Here is a 19267-nt window from a genome sequence, read left to right as displayed (position 1 = left end):
TGCTGCATCATTTGCAATTCTCTGAGAAAAAGGTCCTTCCCTTGTTTCACAAACCAGTCCTCAGCTGCAGATATGACTTCATCATCTGTGATAACTTTTGTTCCTTTAAAATTTTTCTTTAAATTTGGGAATAGGAAATAGTCAGATGGGGCCAATTTGGCAAATAGGGTGGGTGAGGCAGACATTGAAAGCCCAAGTTGGGTGTTGTCTGCTGGTTTCATGAACAGTGTGAGCAGGTGCATTGTCAGGTGCTGCAAAAGCAACACACCTCTGTTCAATTTCCTGCAGTGTTTTTTTCTTCAGTATCCCTTCACTTCCTTCAGAGCTGTTGAATAAACTGCTGCTATAACAGTTTCACCATTTTTGAGGTACTAGGTGAGGATTACACCATGCATATCCCAAAAGACAATAGCAAGAACCTTCCTGCCTTCTGGGTTTGGAACTTCTTTGGCTGTGGGAAACTTTGGGGGTCTCCACTCCACTGAGTGTTGTTTGGTCTCTGAGTCATAGTGATGAAGCCATGTTTCATCAACAGTCACAACATGAGCCAAAAAATCTGCACCTTATTTCTCGAAATGATCCAAAATTCCCTTGAGATGACAGTACACATTCTCTCTTTTGATTGGCATTCAAACATTTGGGAACCCACTTCACTGAGAGCTTCTGCATGTCCAGATGTTGGTGAATAATGACCACAACTCATTCCCTGGATATCCCAAGAGTCTTTGCAATGTTTCTGGCTGATATTCTTCTATCATCAAGGTTCATAGCATATGCTGCATCGATGTTTTCAGGTGTGATTGCTGTGGAAGGTCGTCCTGATCTTGAGACATCTGTTGTCTCAGGATGCCCAGTTTTAAACTTGGCCAGCCATCTGTTGGACATGCTGGGGCACAGTCCCCTAAAGTCTCATACAAAGTTTGGCGAGTCTCAGTTGTGGACATTTCTTGCAGTGCCAAAAACTTGATGGCCTGCACCTCTGTGTCTTCAAATTTCTTATATATCCTCAAAGAAAATGAACAAATTATTACAATTTGATGAAACATGGGAGTTAAAGGGCTTAAGGTATATATTCTTTCTTGTGGTTATATCAATTGCTTTATATTATTTTTGTTCTAGGTGTTAATCAGAACTTTTCAGCCCCTCTCCCTTGTAATTCTAACACTAATTCATCGGCTAACACTAATAATTATTAGTGTTAGCCGATGCTAAATGTGTAGTAATTTTCACAGTTGTTAGTAGATTGTTATCAGATTTTTTTTATGATTTTTGACTTACACTTTAAGCTTTTGGTTAATGAAGGCAAAGTGGTGGTGAGAATAAAAATGACCAGACACACAGTTCAAAAATTGAATGTGGTGAGTAATACAGATTTTTTTAAGATAGTTTGTTTCAAGAGGTAATTATGTATGAGTGGGAAATGTTGAAGACGTGTGTGTGTGTGTGTGTGAGAAACTGAACAAGAGAAATGAGAGGGCATAGGTCTGCAAAAATGTGTGACATTTTGATAGACTGCAAGGTGTTAAATGAAAATTAGTAACATAGAGTGAATATTAGAGGAAAGGCAGAAAGCAGGGAGGAGCATAAAACTGAAAATGGTATCAGACAAAAAGGTGAATGAGAGAATATGAGTGCAGTGAACATGATTATGAATATAGAAGAAATGGCAAAAGTAAAAGTGAGCATGATTTCCAGAAAACAGAAGAAAATGTGATTGATGAGAAAGCACGCAGAATGTGATTAAATGAATGGTAGATATAAGCAGAAGAATAAAATGAATGATCGTGGAGTAAAGGAGGTAGCAAATGACATCAGAAATGGTTCTTCCTTCTGTATGGAGAGTCTATTGTTAATCTTTTGAGCAGCATATATATATATATATAAGTCACCATGCTTTTATCCCAAAAACAGTATTGAGGTGTAACACACACACACACACACACACACACACACACACACACACACACACACACACACACACACACACACACACACACACACACACACACACACACACACACACATTCAAATTTTAACTATAGTAAAGTTGTAAATTTATGTTGGCTTTTGAGTTTCTGCAGAGAGATGCTGCAATTTCTCTTAGCTACCTTCTGTTTTTTTTTTCATGTATTTATATGTCATATATAAATGTCATATTAATAAATGAAATTATTTTATAAGTAAATATTAATTACAAAATTAAATTAAATAAAAATTAATTAATAAATATGTCATAATTATACTGTATTGATTCCTTAATTTTGTTTAAACTTACTGAAAAGTGAGAAGTAATGAAAATGGATGAAAAATAATTCTTTGCATAACAGAGTTACTTGAATTTGACCTGGAGAATTTCCAGTATGTTCTGTTTTTACAAATACATCCCACTGATATACCAGTTTTCCTCAATGTCTACAGAAAATATAGGCAACTTATATATAGTGTTAACAGCATTATAAATGAAAAATGTGATATATCTGAATACATAAAATAACTTACTTGATATTTAATTTTATGCAAATCTGGAGCTTCAAAAATTTCATCTGAAGCATATCCCCAGAATTCTTTTCTTACTCTTTCATGTAGTTCTTCAGCAAAAGCCTGAATGGGTAAACATAAAAATGAATTAAACTATGCTTATTAATAATTTTGCTGCCAGTTATATACACTAATATGAAATTTCCAACTTCAGATATATTAACATTGCTCATAGCTATTTCTAGAACAATGCAATGCAAACAGCTGGCCTGGTGGGCTGAGTGGTTAGCATATATGATCTCCAACCAACAGTATGTGGGTTTGAATCCCAATGTGGGTATGGATTTTTGTAATTCTCTTTAGCTGGGAGATGAACATCACTGCTCAGCACGAGATCAGTGCTCCTCTTAATGGAGAGTGTGAAGAGACTTGAAAAAGTGCCATGTTTGATCTCTAGGGCAGGATTTCTGGATTGGGTAAAAATAACTTTTATAAAAAATAAAAAATTAATAAAAATAGAAAAAGAAATTCTAATCCTTAGCTCATCCATGGTACTAACGTACTACAGGTTTAGAAACTTTAGTGGATGGGAGTCACATAACAAATCAGTTAACACACCTTAGCATTTGTATCAAGTAATTGTTCCATATAGCACACTAAAGCCATGTATTAAAATAGCATTTACTGCTACTAATATAGCAAGTCAGGATCAACAGAACATACTTAAGAATATTGCATGGGAAACACAAAATCAAATAAAATGAAATTACAACTAATGGGCCTGCAATCAATGATCTCAATAATCTCAATCAAAAATTTCAATAATCACAGTATAAGAAAGTAAATAAATAAGAAACTACTGTTAACTCCAGATTTGATAATGTTTGCCAATATGTTATTGGATACTGATACTTTAAGAAAATCAAAAAGAAAATATTGTGCAATATAAACATGATCACAATATGAAAAACATAATTAGAATTTGAAGTAAATAATTATAGCTGATAAATAATACATTTGAAAATTACAAGTAATTAAATTACAATTGAGAATATCTTTAAAGGTATCTGTGGCATAATTATCAAACAACAAAAATAACATGGTAATCACAGTAAATAACTTGAATAAAAAGGCACAGATATTTCATAGTGGAACTAACAGTAAATCATCAATGCATGTAAACAACAACAAATTCAAAGAACAAGAATACTAGGTAAATACAATAATTGGTTTACCAATTAAAAATAGTTGCTGAATGCTAGGAAAATAATATTAAAAACTATATTTGATATTTACATAAAATTAGTTTCTCCCAAATTTTTGGGAGAGAGAGAGAGAGAGAGAGACAATCATTCCTATTCAGGTTAGGCCAGTGTTTAAAGGCTTCACAACTTTCTTTGAAAAGGAGTTCATATTTAAAACTGATTTTATGGAGAAGACAAGTTTCATCCCATAGGATACTGTGTTTAGTATCAATAATATGTTGCCAGAACTAGACTTTTGAAGTTTCAAGTATTCAATCTAGTACTGATGTTCCTTAATTCTCTTTTTTTTTTTTTTATAGAATGGCCTATCTGCCCAAAGTATATGAGATTACATACAAGGAATCTGGTAAATACCAACTTAGATAAAGGTGACAGTTTGTCTTTTGTATATGTTAACAGATGAGAAATTTTGTTTTAATCACCACATTCAATATGTGGTGATTAAGATGAAACTTCTTCAAAATTTTACCAATAGTTTTGCAGATGCCAAAAATATAAAGGATTGGAACCCTATGGTCTACTGAAGAATCCTTAGCTGTTGGAACATAAAAGTCAATTATATGTTGGATTTGATGAGGGGTGTAATAATTTAATTCCATTAAAGTTTTGATAGTGAGATGTTCTTATTGTACTCACGAGGGAGAGGAGCACATATTACATGCTCTATTAATTAACGATTGACAACACCATTTTGGGAAGTGAGTGTGATGAGTAGACTTGATGAATATATCTGCCAGTAAAGGGAGGTTTCCAATAAACCATTAAATAAGAAGGGTGTCCAAGAATGGTAAACTACCAACATTTTCTTTTTCCAATGTGAATTGAACATGTGGGTGAAGGTTACTGATCTGATGTAGGAAGATGATAAGTTCATTTTCAGAATGAGGCCAAACAGCAAACACATTACAGAGGCATCAAAACCAAAGAGAACATTCAGGATAAATGGAAAGCACAGCTACAGCTGTGCCTTCGATCTGTTTACAGATCTTGTTTTTCCAGCTGAAATAAATTTGTATAAGAAATTAAAAAATCTTAACAACATCAGGTGGGAAATTAGTAGTGCATGGCAAGTGGTCAGAGATTGTTGAGAGAGTAGCAGTATTAGACTGCATACCCAAGGTCAGGAGGATAAACCAAGTTGGAATTAAGTGGATGAGTAGGGATATAAAGCAAGTGCTATAAAAAAAGAAAACATTGTGGAGGAAATATAAAGAAAAAAGTGATCAGCATACTCAAGAGCAGTACAAAGTGCAAGCAAGAAGGTTGACTAGTATCGTAAGGAAGGCCAAATCAGACTATGAGAGAGAATTAGCCAAACAGGCCAAAGTACACCTGAAAGAGTTTTTTCATTTAGCAAGTAAGACGAAAAATGACTATGGTAGAATGACTTTAAACAATGCTCATGGTAGGAGGTCACTAAACCAAAAGAAATAGTTGAGTTGCTGAGTGATCATATTGCAAAGCTGTATCATCCAGGTGGTGATTTTACAGTTGTTGCTGATGTTACAGAAATGCATATCAACACTGAGGTAGATGAACAGGAGGTGTTCAGCATATTAAAGAATATGAATATGAACACAGCAGTAGGACTGCATGGCATATCAGCCTGTGTACAACATGATTGTGCAAGAGAAATGGCATTGCCTCTAACGAATTTTTCAGTCTAAGTCTCATCTCTGGCAGGGGATCGGTTCCAAGGGAGTGGAAAGAGAATAAGACAGTACCATTTCATAAAGGTGGCTCCAAGACAGAGGTAGCAAACTACAGACCAATTAATATATCAGGAGTGGTTGTTAAAGTATTGGAAAAGTTGATGAAAGGTAAAATACAATAGTGGGTGGATAGAGATGCAATACTCTATAGTTGGCAGCATGGCTTAATAAAGGCTATGTCCTGTCTTAGTAATTATTCACATTTTATAATAAAATGACAGCAGAACTGGATACAGTAATGGCTACACTATGATAATGCTTTGCCTTGCCAAAGCATTTGACAGAAAAGCTGCAAACAGCTGTACATCACCATTCAAGCTCTTCCCAATATTATTTAAATACAAATTAAACAGAACAGACAAAAAAAAAAAAAAAAAAAAAAATGGCTCCAAAACAGATCCTTGGGGAACACCAGCTGTGACTTCTCTCTTATATCCCCTCCCCCATATTCAACTTGCTGATACCTATCAGACAGCCAATCTAGCATGAATTTGCTATTCAACTCCATCTGAATTTAATTACCAGCTTGTCATGTGACAATCTATCAAAAGCTTTAGCGAAATCTAAATATACCACTGTGTATGCATTCCTCTAGTCCAATACATATTTTGCCTTGTTATAATAATTAAGTATGCATACTGGCCACTGAATTAGAAATTTTTATTTAAAACATGACCATATAGGCATACGACTGCCTACATGACCATATAGGCAGTCGTATGCCTATATGGTCATGTTTCCATATAGGCATACAACTACCAATACCAGTCCTTTTCAATTCCCTCCACATAGTTCAGTGAAATATCGGTCAGGAACAGCCTTCATTAAATACTTTGGTTAACTGCTGCACACAGAAAGTTCTATTTGTCCGTACAAGCCTTCTCAGATGATGGAAATCCTGTTCCTGACAGGCTATCTTAGGACCACAGTTAAGCCTCTTAGACTATCAATATGGGTTTATGTTTCCACTGATTAAATACCCAGGATATCTCACCTTCTGAGAAAACAGTCAGCTCTGCTATTTTAAAAATTGTGACTCTCCAGCCAGATGGGCACCTATAATAAGCCCTTTATCGAACTCGGAAAGATCCTTTGTTTTTCCTGTTGTGATCAACACTATTGATAATTACTAACCAGCAGCATTCTTAACTAGTTGCCTAGAACAAGTATTTTGTTTATACACTGCATAAGTGACATTTACGTACATCTGCATAAATGTTTTGAATTCAGTGGCTGGTATGTGCAGAATTTATTATATATAGATTAATTTAATAAGTCGTACTTAAGTATTAAGTAAGTAAGCAGAACCTATCTCCTTAGGGATTTTATCTTAAGTAATTTTTCTCAATTTCATGTTTAAATTTCTGGTGACTTGCATGTGCTAATACTGAACTTGCTCTGCATTTGTTAATTGCAAGAAGTTTGTAAAGTTCTGCTGAATCTCATTCTTTATGAAAAAGCAGTCCATATGGCAGACTCATAGAGCTCACTGTAATGATTCTTTTTTCAATAAATCACCAAAACAGTGTTGCTATATATCAAGGGCACCACAAATATTTTCATAACACTAATGATTTTTAGAGGATATTATATTCATAGCAAGAACTGCAATACATTTTGGAATACAGTGCTGTAAATAACTTTCAATCAGCTACAGGCAACTGATACATCTTCTTTGGGTAATATGATATATTACTATTAATATCAGACCTGAGTAGAGTCAAAGATTCATTGATGAAGATACACACTCTCACACAAGAAGAATCATGGAACCTTGCCTTTTGTGCACTCACCAAATTCTCAAGCAATGCATTCCAGTGAATACAGTGCAGTGGAACAATAAAACACAAGTTTTTAGATTCTATATTTTGTTGCTGTCACAGAGGCGACATCATCATGGAATTGTAAATCCATCTCAGAATTGTAAATATGCACGCGCACGCACGCACGCACGCACGCACGCACGCACACACACACACACACACACACACACACACACACACACACACACACACACACACACACACACACACACACACACACACACACACAAAAAAAAAATCTGAGAATAATAGTCTAACTATGGTCTGATCAGGGCCTTATACAATGGAAAGATAACTCTTTTATCTCTGCAGGTCAGCATCCTTCTCAGTATTGCAGCATCTCAGCATTCAGTATATTCTATGAAAAATCTCATCCATGTTAATCTGGTATTATTATTATGTTTATATACAGATGCTAAAAGTATCAGAGACAAGAGAAATAAAATGGTTACATTGACTGAGTTTATGGAAGTTTTTCCACTTGGCTATGCTACTAATTATATATTGGGTTTTATCCTTTATCCAAGTGTTAGCAAATAAAGTTTACGCCTGAAGTACTATCAGGACTGGGGCAACTCATGGTAAAGGTGGTATAAGTTCCCATCGCTTGCCTTAGTATCTCCCATAATGCAAAGCACATCTCCTTGTGGACATGTATTGCTATGCATTAAGGGAAAGCCACTACCCAGATTAGTAGCATAGCCAAGTGAAAAAACTTCCATCTGTAATCCAGAGAATTTTAATAATAGGGTGTGACACCCTTTTGCAACTTCTATAGGTAAATATGACTTTTCCATTACTTCCACCTCAGTATCACCACCTCTGGGTCTGGCTCCCACTGATGTGCTTTTGCGCAGAAGTGGTCCCTTTCCTTGAGGTATGAAAGGCTCTGCTTGGGATAAGTTTTGCCTGTCTCTGAGTGGGGCCACTGCTGAGATTATGGCTCTGTCTGGTGGTGGGATGATCCTGCCATTGGGTAGAGCCAATGCTGAGAAGTTCTTCTCAGTGACAGGGTGAGTCTGTCACTGAGTAAAACAACACTGAGTTGGACGGTCCTTCAGTCACTCATAGGGAGTGGTCTGAGGGACCACCTAATTTTTAGAGAGGTCATGACTTAAACAGCACCTCAATAAAGGTCAAAACCGGTCTGAGTAGTGGCCCTTCCCTTAATGCATGGCATTATACATGTCTGCAAGGAGATGTGCTTTGCATTATGGGAGACACTAAGGCAAGTGATGAGAACTTATACCACCTTTACCACGAGTTGCCCCAGTCCTGATAGTACTTGAGGTGCAAACTTTGTTTGCTAACACTTGGATAAAGGATAAAACCCAATATACAGTATAATTAGTAGCATAGCCAAGTGAAAAAAACTTCCATAAACTTATCTCTAATCCAGAGAATTTTAATATTAGGGTGTGACACCATTTGGCAACTCGTATAAGTAAATAAGACTTCTTACTTCCACCTTATCACACCATCCACAGTATCACCACTTCTGGGTATGGCTCCCACTGATATGCTTTTGCACAAAAGTGAATGCTTTCCCTGAGATGTGATAGGCTCTGCTTGGGGACAGGTTTTTGCCTGTCTCTGAGTGGGGCCACCGCTAAGATTATGGCTCTGCTCAGGGGTAGGTTTTTGCCTGTCACTGAGTGGAACCACTGCTGAGTTGGATGGTCCTTCGGTCACTCATAGGGAGTGGTCTGGGGGACCACCTAATTGTTAGAGGTCTTTACTTAAACAGCACCTCAATAAAGGTCAAAACCGGTCTGATTAGTGGCCCTACCCTTAATGCATAGCATTATACATGTCCACAAGGAGATGTGCTTTGCATTATGGGAGATACTAAGGCAAGTGATGAGAACTTATACCACCTTTACCACGAGTTGCCCCAGTCCTGATAGTACTTCAGGTGCAAACTTTGTTTGCTAACACTTGGATAAAGGATATCTTTATCCAGGTGAGTTTGTTCACCAATAAATTATTAAAATAAGTGAGACATGGTTGGATGAGAATGACATCCTGACAGGAACAGAGATGGAGGGGTATCATGTATTTCATCATACCCTTCCATCTCTCTTTGTGTCAGAATCTATTGAAGAGAGAAAAAGAGTTATGTCCATACAAAGAAAAAATGCAAGGAGAAAATAGTGGTAATGGTTTTGAGAGAGAGTATGGTTTGAGATAGAGATGAACAGAATGAATTACTTTGTTGGATGTTGCAACAGACCTAAAATGTGGAGAGTAGTGACCAAGGAATGTATAAGCAAATTAGTCAAGCAAACATGAAAAGGGTGATAATTGTGGGTGATTTTAATTATGGCAATATACACTCAACGGGCAAAACATTAGAGATACCTACCTAATAGGCTGTCAGTCTTCCTCTAGTAGGAGTAATAGCCTGTACTCTGTGAGGCACTGACTCCACCAGATGCTGGAGGCAATTCCAGCCATGCCTGTTGCAGTATTGTGCATAACTGCACCTTAGATGTCAGATCTGATGTCTCACTTTACAGCACCCCAGAGAGAGTTGATTGGATTTAAATACGGGAGACCTTGGGCTACCAGATGGTCTCAAACTCAGAGTAGTGTTCCTCAAGCCATGCCTGGGTGGTTGCAGTCTAGTGACACTCCAATGCCCAATGACAAGCTGTCATTGGGCATTGGAGTGTCAGCATACCATCAGCATACTGTTTGCTCACTGACGCTTCTTGGACCTCCAACGTTAAAACTGGATGTGATTTGTGCTGCTGTTGTTCTATGGCTGGTCTGTAAGAGCCTAGACAGTCTATGTCAACCCTGTTTATCAATATTTGCGGTCACCACCACTTGCTTGCTGAGCACTGGTACATCCAATGATGTACCAGTGCTCAGCAACCTAGAACCCAAGGGTTCTCACCCAAGTGGTGAGAACCCAAGGGTTCTCACCACTTGGGTGAGAGATAACCCATCTGTCTTGAGCCGATAATATGTCCATGATCAAAGTCGCTAAGATCACCACATTTACCCATGTTCATCGATTGTGATACACTGTTGCGAAGTCCGATATCTGCCTATTTACTGGCTGAAATAGGCAGTAAATGTCATTCGATTTGGGTACATTTTACTCTGCATGGAGGATGCCAGTGTCAACTTCCCATCACCTCTATCTCTAATGTTTTGTGCACTGAGTGAAGATTGGGATAATGAAATAGCAACTGGAAGTAAAGAAAATTAGTTTCTTGAGTTTTTGAGGGAGAAGTACTTCAGGCAGTATGTAACAAAGGATACTCAAGGATCGAAGGTCTTAGATATGATTTTATCAGAGGATATAAATGATGTGTCAAATCTTCCTTTGGTGAGTGAGAGTGATCATGAAGTGATCACCTGGGTGGTTGCCAGCCATGTGAAGACTTCTGTAAGGAAAGGGTATATGTAGAACTACAAGGCTAGTGATTATGAGAAGCTCAGGAGACATCTTGGAGATGTAGCATAGAATGAGGAGTTGAGTGGAAAGGAGATGAATGGTGCTGCAATATTCAAGAACTATCTAGTAGAAGCTGTCTAAATGTATTAGAAAGGTCAGAAGGTTAAATAAGGTAGGTGTGAAATGGATGAATGAAGACATTAAGCATGCAATAAAGACAATATTATGAAGGCTGCATAAGAGGAATGATAATAATCAATTCCATGAGGAAGGAATACAAAGAACAGCAAGGAGGGTGACTCAGTTGGTAAGGGTAACAAAAGTTCAGTATGAGCAGCAGTTAGCTAATGAAACAAACAAAAAAAAAATCCTAGGGAATTCTTTAGATATGTAGCCAGCAAAAATAAGAACGATTATGGTAGGATAGCACTGATTGGAGAAAATGGTATAAGGATAACTGCTGCAGAGGATATTGTACTCCTCATGTAACTGATTATCACTACAATGCCTTTTTCTTCCAGATTGCATACTTCACCTCTTCAGTCATCCATTTTATTATATCTACCTTATTTAATCTCCTGACCTTTGGAATACATTCAGATATTGCTTCTGCCCAGATACTTCCTGAGTAGAGACCAAATAGCATTGGTTTCCTTCCCATCCAAAATTCCTCATTCCATGATATTGCTGTAAGCCACCTCCTGAGTTTGTCATAATCAAATTATAGTTCCACACAGAACCTGCTTTCACAAAAGTCTGGATACAGCTGGACACCAAAGTGATCACTTCATGGTCACTTTGAACAACTAGAGGAAGAGGTGACACTTTATTTACAACAATATCTTCCGATGAGATAATTAAATCCAATACTCTGGATCCATGTGTGACCCCTGTTATATACTGTTTAAGGTAGCTGTCCCTCAAACACTGAAGAAATTCATTCTCTTCGGTTTCTGATGCTGACTCTTCATTCCAGTCTATATTACCATAACTGAAACTGCCCATAATGATCACCCTTTTCTTGTAAGTCAGACCAATTTTTCTAAACATTTCCATCTCGCTGCCTTCCACATTAACAGGTATATAGAAATACCCTATTAAACATTCCATCCTGCCCACCTCCACTTCCCACCATATAGCTTCAAAACCACTGTCAGTATTTGCTCCTTGCATCTCCACCCTTGATGGGGGCACAACTTCTCTGCCATCACCAATAGCATTCCTCCTCCCTTTTTACCTCGGCAAAAGATGATATGGAAAATTGGCCACTCTGTAAACTCAACAGCTGGCCACTCTGTAAACTCAACAGCCAATTCAATTTACAATGGGTCTTACTGGGCAGACTCGATGTATTTTTTGAGAGACCATATAAATGATGAATCCTACTAAAATGAGTGCACTAACTGTATTGTCTCAATAAAGCTTAGAACTTCATCAAAGAGCTTATTCAATTGCCTATTTTTGGATAGTGGATAGTGAACATTTCTGGATGCCTGCTAAATGATGCAGACAATCACGTGCTCATTAAATGACACTAATTTGCTGTTATCCGTAAACCATTTCATATCAAGATTTTATACATAACAATGAATACAACCTTTGTGGTCTTTCAAGTGATAATGATAAGAGAATTTGTTCTGAAATTGCTGCTTCATTATTTAAAGCCAAATTATCCCTTCTAATTTTTATCTACGTCTGAATTCTGTGCAAATAAAAGAAATGCTATAGTGATAATATATAAATGCAATCATAGAGAAGATCCTCTTTCTACAGGATAGATCTAAAAATGAAGAGTTAAATTATAAAATTACCAAAATTACAAGGATTAGACAAGTTGAAGTTTGATAATATAAAGAATGATAATTTGTTTGTATGGTTTCCATTCCATCTATGAAGTGAATGTATTGGATAATCTATATAATTTATCAAAAATTCTACATATTTTCAAGAAACATCAAATATATTTCCTCGAATTCAATCAACAAAATTTCTAATCTGTTGCTAACTACAAAAGACAAACTTCTACCTCCGCAGTACTTGGCCCACTAGCGCCCCCTCTGGGGGGGCGCTAGTGGGCCACTGTCAGTATTTGCCAGTATATCCACAGTATATCCCCGTCCCCAGAGGGGGCGCTAGTGGGCCCAAGTACTGCGGACGTGTTTTGTAGAGCTCCTGATTCAGATACAGATAAGTTTTTACTAGGAATAATTAAGTATATATGCGTAATTGTTTGAGTAAGAGCGGCTGTAAACGTTGTACGCTACCGGTATTATTAGTGTGGTTTTTTTTTCTTGTCTAAACTAAATTACGAAATGGTTATTATTAGACCTATAACCGGCAGAGAGAAAAAAAAATGGCGGCGGCATTGTCATTCCATGATTTGAATGTAGATTTCAGTCGTTTCGTTAAGTGTGAGGTCTGTTATATGTATTCCTTCGATTACATAAATGATTTGTGGATGTTTAGTGCGAATGGAAGAAGGGTGTGTGCGAAGTGTGACCTGAACGAAGAACTAATGAATGCGAATATGAAATTGATGACAGAAAGTGCTAGTACCGATTGTATCGCGATTGCACGTTTGAAAGAAAAGGATACTGAGCAAGAGAAGCGAAAAAATGTTAAAAATTCAGGAAAAAAGAAAAAGAGCGATTTGACAACCGTAACGGATGTTAAAAGGGACGAAAGAGAGGTGGAAAGAAACGAAATTGAGAGAACGAATGAAAGTAGAACTTGCGTAATGCAGAAATCGCAAGTAAAAAAAATCGAAAGAATAAATGATGGCGAAAGTTCGACGCATGTTGGACCGAAAGTACTGAAACAAAGAAAGATGAATGACAGTAAAAGTGAGAAGAATGATAGCGAAAGTTGGACGCATGTTAGTCCGAAAGTACGGAAACAAAGAAAGATAAATGAGAGTGAAAGTGAGAAGAATGATAGTGAAAGTTGGACGTATGTTGGACCGAAAGTACGGAAACAAAGAAGGATGAATGAGAGGGAATGTGAGAAGAGGGGGTCAAGAGTTAGAAAGATTTAATGATAGAGAGAATGTGTCGCGAGGTTCGGAAAGTGAATTAGATTGGATGAGGCAAGAAATGAAATGGATGCGGAATGAAATTAAGAGAATTCAGGTCAAAACTATTACAATAAATCATGATGGCATGAAAGAGTTAACGAAAGATGAGCGAGTGGCGTTGTATGGCGACTCCATTATTAAAGGTGTGCTAGAGGATAAAATGCACAAGGTATGTTTTCCAGGCGGTAAAATAAGTAGAGTGATTGAGGCATTGGATATGAGGCGGGAGCGAGCAAAAGAGTTAATTGTATTAATTGGTACAAATGATTTGAGAGAGAACAAAGAGCATGTCAAAATGAATGTCAAGAGACTGCTTGGAAAGATAAAAGAGAATAGTGTGACAGGAAGGGTGGTCAGTGTGTTGCCTAGGTATGATTGTGGTGAAATGAGGCGGAGAGCAAGGATTATGAATGGTATTCTGGCTGAAATGTGTGAGGAGACGGGAGTACAGTTTGTTAATGTGTGGAATGAGTTTGAGGGACGAAGTGAGCTGTATGGGAGCGATGGACTGCATTTGAGTGGTTATGGTGTGAGTCGCTTGGAGAGACTGCTGCTGGAAGGTAGAGAAGTGAATAGAGAAAATGAATCAGATCGAGTGGGGAGTGATGTGGAAGAGCAGGAGAGTAAGACAGGAGAGATTGAAGAAGTGGAAAACAATGGAGAGGTGAGTGGTATGAGTATAGAAAATGAGAGAATGGGTGTGCAAGAGGAGCAGGGAAACGGGGAGGCCCAGGGTGGACAGGGATACACAGCGTGAGAAAGGTGGATGCTCCAAGAGGAGGTGAGAGCATGTGTAGGCAGGAAAGTAATGGGATGACCAGGGATCAAGAGGAAACAGATGTTGTTGCAAAGGGTTCTAAAATGAAGAAGCAGAAAGCGAAATGGCCCCAGTTCAGCATGGAGAGAGCACATCGAGTGAATGGTATCAGTGGAACTAGCTGTAGATCCAGAAATGAGTTGTTGTGTTTGTATACCAATGCTAGAAGCATAAGAAACAAGGCGGATGAAATGGTTGCACTAATTGCATCTGTGCACCCAGAGATTGTCGGAATAAGTGAGACATGGTTAGATGAGGACGACATCCTGACAGGAATAGAGATGGAAAGGTATGATGTGTTTCGTGAGGATAGAAGGGATAAAAAGGGAGGGGGAGTGCTATTGATGATAGAGAAAGAGTTATGTCCATACAAGGTAGAGATGCAAGAGGGAAATAGGGCCAGTGGTTTTGAGGCAGTATGGTGTGAGATAGAGGTGAATAGAATCAAATACTTGGTGGGATGTTGTTATAGACCTGGTAATGTGGATGGTGGTGATAGTGAAATGTATAGTCAAATAAGCCAAGCAAATAAGAAAAGGGTGATCATTATGGGTGATTTTAATTATGGCAATATAGACTGGAATGAAGAGATAGCGACTGGAAGTAAAGAAAATGAGTTTCTTGAGTTTTTGAGGGATAACTACCTCAGACAGTATGTAACAGAGGGCACACGAGGATTAAGGGTCTTGGATTTGGTCATCTCATCGGAGGATGTAATTATAAATGAGGTGTCAAATCATCCACCAATTGGTGAAAGTGACCATGAGGTGATTACCTGGGTGGTTGCCAGCAGTGCAAGGACCCCTGTGAAAAAAGGGTATATGTGGAACTACAAGGGGGGTGATTATGAAGAGCTCAGGAGACAGCTTGCAGATGTAGCATGGAATGAGGAGTTAGCTGGAAAAGAGATCAATGCAGCTTGGGGGATTTTCAAAAACTATTTAGTAGATGCAATGTCTAAATGTATACCATGGGTGAGAAGGTTAAATAAGGTAGGTGTGAGATGGATGAATAAAGAGATTAAGCATGCAATACAGAAAAAAAAGGCATTGTGGAGACAGCATAAGAGAAGTGGAAGTAACCAATTTCATGAGGTCTACAAAGACCAGGCAAGGAGGGTGACTTGGTTGGTGAGAGTAGCTAAAGAGAGGTATGAACAGCAGTTAGCTAATGAAGCCAAAAAGAATCCTAGGGAGTTCTTTCGATATGTAGCCAGCAAAAGAAAGAATGATTATGGAAGGATGACATTGTTTGGAGGAAATGGTATAAAGACAGCTGTTGCAGAATGTGTTGTGGAGATACTTAATGAGCAATTCATAAAGATCTTTCAATCTTGTGAATGTGACTTCATGGAGAGATTAAGAGCAGTTGATGATGGGGAGGAGAGACTGACTGTAAGTGAGCAAGAAGTGTTTGGGGAGTTGAGTAAACTAGATGTAAATAAGGCTGTGGGACTTGATAATATATCACCACGTATTCTGAAGGAGTGTGCTAGAGAGTTGACACCTGCCTTGACATATTTTTTTAATACGAGTCTTGCACTTGGTCAAGTTCCTAAAGAGTGGAAGGAGGGCAAGATTGTGCCACTTCATAAAGGAGGTGATCGAACTCAAGCATCAAACTATAGGCCTATCCGTGTGTCAGGTGTTGTGGTTAAGTTGTTGGAGAAGCTTGTGAGAACTAGGATCCAGAGTTCCTAGTTCTCACAAGATTGACAACAATGGTATAATTTTTGATGGACAGCATGGATTTGCTAAAGGGAGGTCATGTTTTAGTAATCTACTTACTTATTACAATAAAGTGACTGCTTCCTTGGACAGAGGAGAAGGATACACAGTAATATACTTGGATTTCGCAAAAGCTTTTGATAGAGTACCTCATGATAAGTTGACAGTCAAACTAGAGCAGATGGGGTTGGATATTAGATTAGTGCATTGGATTGGAGACTGGCTATCTGATAGGTATCAACAAGTTGTGTATGGGGGTGCAATATCCAGGAAAAGGAAAGTCACTAGTGGAGTGCCTCAGGGGTCTGTTTTAGGGCCATTACTATTTAACTTATATATTAATGATATTGGTGAAGATTTGGATGGAGATATTCAGTTGTTTGCAGATGATGCAAAGTTGGGACGAACCATAAAGAGTAGTGAAGATGTTGTGGCCTTGCAAGAGGACTTGAATAAATTGAGTGATTGGGCAAGCAAATGGGGATGTGAGTTCAATGTTGCAAAATGTAAGGTTTTAAAATTTGGAAAACAAAGATGGGATGCAGAATTTATGCTTGGTGAGAATATATTGTTGGAAGTAGAGGAAATAAGAGATCTGGGGGTGATAGTGGATAAGGATCTAAAATTTAGGGGACACATCGCCAAAATTGCGAAGACAACACAAAGACTTCTGGGAATGATGCGGAGGACACTGACATGTAGAAATAGGGAGATACTTGTTCCAATGTATAAGGCTTTGATTAGGCCACACTTGGACTATTGTGCCCAGATTTGGTCACCGGGTTTTCAGAAGGATGAAGAGATGTTGGAAAGGGTCCAAAGACGAATGACTAAGGTAGTTTCTGACCTCTGGAATGTTGAGTATGAGGAAAGATTGAAAAGATGTAATTTGCAGAGTCTCGTGGAGAGAAGGAAGAGGGGAGATATGATAGAGACCTACAAGTTGGTAAGGGGTTGTTATAGGATCAATGGTGGAGAAGTTCTACAGAGAATAGTGGGAGATCAGGGGAGAACCAGAGGTCATCCCTGGAAACTGTATAAGGAGGGTGTGAGTAAGGGAGTGAGAGGCAGGTTTTTTTCGTGCAGAGTTGTGAGTGACTGGAATGCCCTGCCTGAGAGCGTGGTGTCTGCAAGTAGTTTGAATGTGTTTAAAACATGGTATGATGAGATGTGTGTGTAAGATAAAAGGACCACCTAGATGAGTCTTTGACTCCATGAGGTCTTGTTTTAATAATAATAATAATCTGACCATTCCATTGACCTGCCTGTTTAATGAGTCTTGCAACAGGACAAATTGATAAGGGGTGGAAGGAGGGTAAGTTAATGCTACTCTATAAGGGTAGTGGTAGAATTATTAAACATTAAACTACAGACCGGTTCATATTTTGCCAAAATTGGGCAGATGAAGGTAATGTTATTTATGAAGGACAGAGTGGATGTATTACGAGATATTCTTGTTTTTGGTAATCTAGTTGCCTTTTATAATCAAGAAACAAGAGCAGTGGATGATAGGAAGGCATACACTGTCATTTTTCTGGATTTTGAAAAGGCATTTTATAGGATGCTGCAGGATGAGTTGTTATTTAAGTTGAAATGTGTGGGTTTGGATACCATACTAACAGATTACATTGGAAACTGGCTTTCCAACAGATATCAGAGAGATAACAACACATATCAGAAGGTTATAAGGATGTTCCATCGGATTTAGTATTTAGTACTATTTAGTACTAGAACAGTTATTATTCAGTGTTTATGTGAAAAGCACTGCACTGGATTATGGGAAATATTCAATTGTTAGTAGATGATGTAAAGCCTAGAAGGGTTATTAGCAATAGTGGTGATGTCAAGGCTCTTCAGAAGGATATGAATAAGATGGAAAATTGGGTAAATCAAGGAAATTCCAGTTTATACAGATAAATGTAGAGAATCACAAGAAATCTTGGAGTGATACTAGATAGAAATTTTAAGTCTAGAGACATACTCTGCTACACCCTTTGTAGTAGCAGAGTATGTAGCAAAGGGTGTAGCAGTACTGTAGCAGAATACTGCTACAGTATTGAGGAAGACAACTTCCCAGCAAAGATAAGAGGGCAGGAGTTCCAATGCATAAAGCCTTCATCAGGACATCTGGATTACTGTGCTCAGATTTGATGAGTGGGATTTGAAGGAGATGAATTAACTATAGAGAGGACATAGAGGGAGATAATCAAAATTATATTGCAACTACAGAACACTGACTCTGAGGGCATGTAATCTTCAGAATCTATGGGAAGGAAGATGAAGGGGTGATATGATTGAGACATTTATGCTGTTGAGAGGGATTTATCAGATGGACGGTGAGATATTTCATATGCTAGAACAAAGAAAAGGAACAGGAATAAGAGGCGATCTCTGGAAGTTGTGAAAGAAAGTAGTATGTAAGAGTATAAGAATTAAATTTTTGCACGAAAAGTGGTAGGAGAATGGAATGCATTGCCTGAGAGTGCACACAGTGAATGAGTTTAACAGGTGGTATGAAAAGGTGTATTGTCTAAGGTAGAGCTAAAGAAATCTATTCGTCACAGGTGATTTATTAGAGAGAAGTGGTGAGTGAATTTTCAGCAACATTCTGAATGCATTGAAAATATATTATTTTCTTCACATAATTTAGACTTTTTTTTTTTTTTATAATTTTAAAACATTATCTCATTTACTGTCAAGTTATTTGATCATGGGTAGCTTCTGATGAATTTATTAAAGGCGTTTTATTTCCAACTCTCTAGAAATAAAAATTCTGGATCTGAAATTCTTAATTTGAACACTAAAGCATTCCCTTTTAAAGAATCGCAAAAGCACTTGATATTTCAGTGGCTAGTTTTCTCTAAAATTCATAATGTAAACCAGTTCTCTTCCATTCTTTTATTTCCTTTAAAGTTCAGAACTTTTATTTTTCTTTCTATATGAAAGACTATGAAAAGTGAGTA

At 37.8% G+C, this 19267-nt stretch overlaps 1 protein-coding gene across 3 annotated transcripts in view; it reads right to left on the bottom strand.

The window, feature by feature from the left end:
* LOC150101351 (methionine synthase-like) overlaps window positions 1–19267 on the bottom strand; it is an 815136-nt gene that overhangs the window by 50572 nt on the left and 745297 nt on the right. For all 3 annotated transcript variants that reach the window (XM_090400909.1, XM_090400910.1, XM_090400911.1), the window contains exon 33: window positions 2500–2601. In XM_090400909.1, coding sequence (XP_090257035.1) covers window positions 2500–2601 — 102 coding nt within the window. The remainder of the gene's footprint in view (window positions 1–2499; window positions 2602–19267) is intronic.

Source organism: Typopeltis vanoorti, chromosome 11, assembly GCF_054136105.1.
Source record: "Typopeltis vanoorti isolate ZY-2024b chromosome 11, IOZ_Tvanoo_1.0, whole genome shotgun sequence".
In the NCBI taxonomy this organism is placed as follows: Eukaryota; Metazoa; Arthropoda; class Arachnida; order Uropygi; family Thelyphonidae; genus Typopeltis; species Typopeltis vanoorti.
This window is presented reverse-complemented; position numbering and strand designations above follow the sequence as displayed.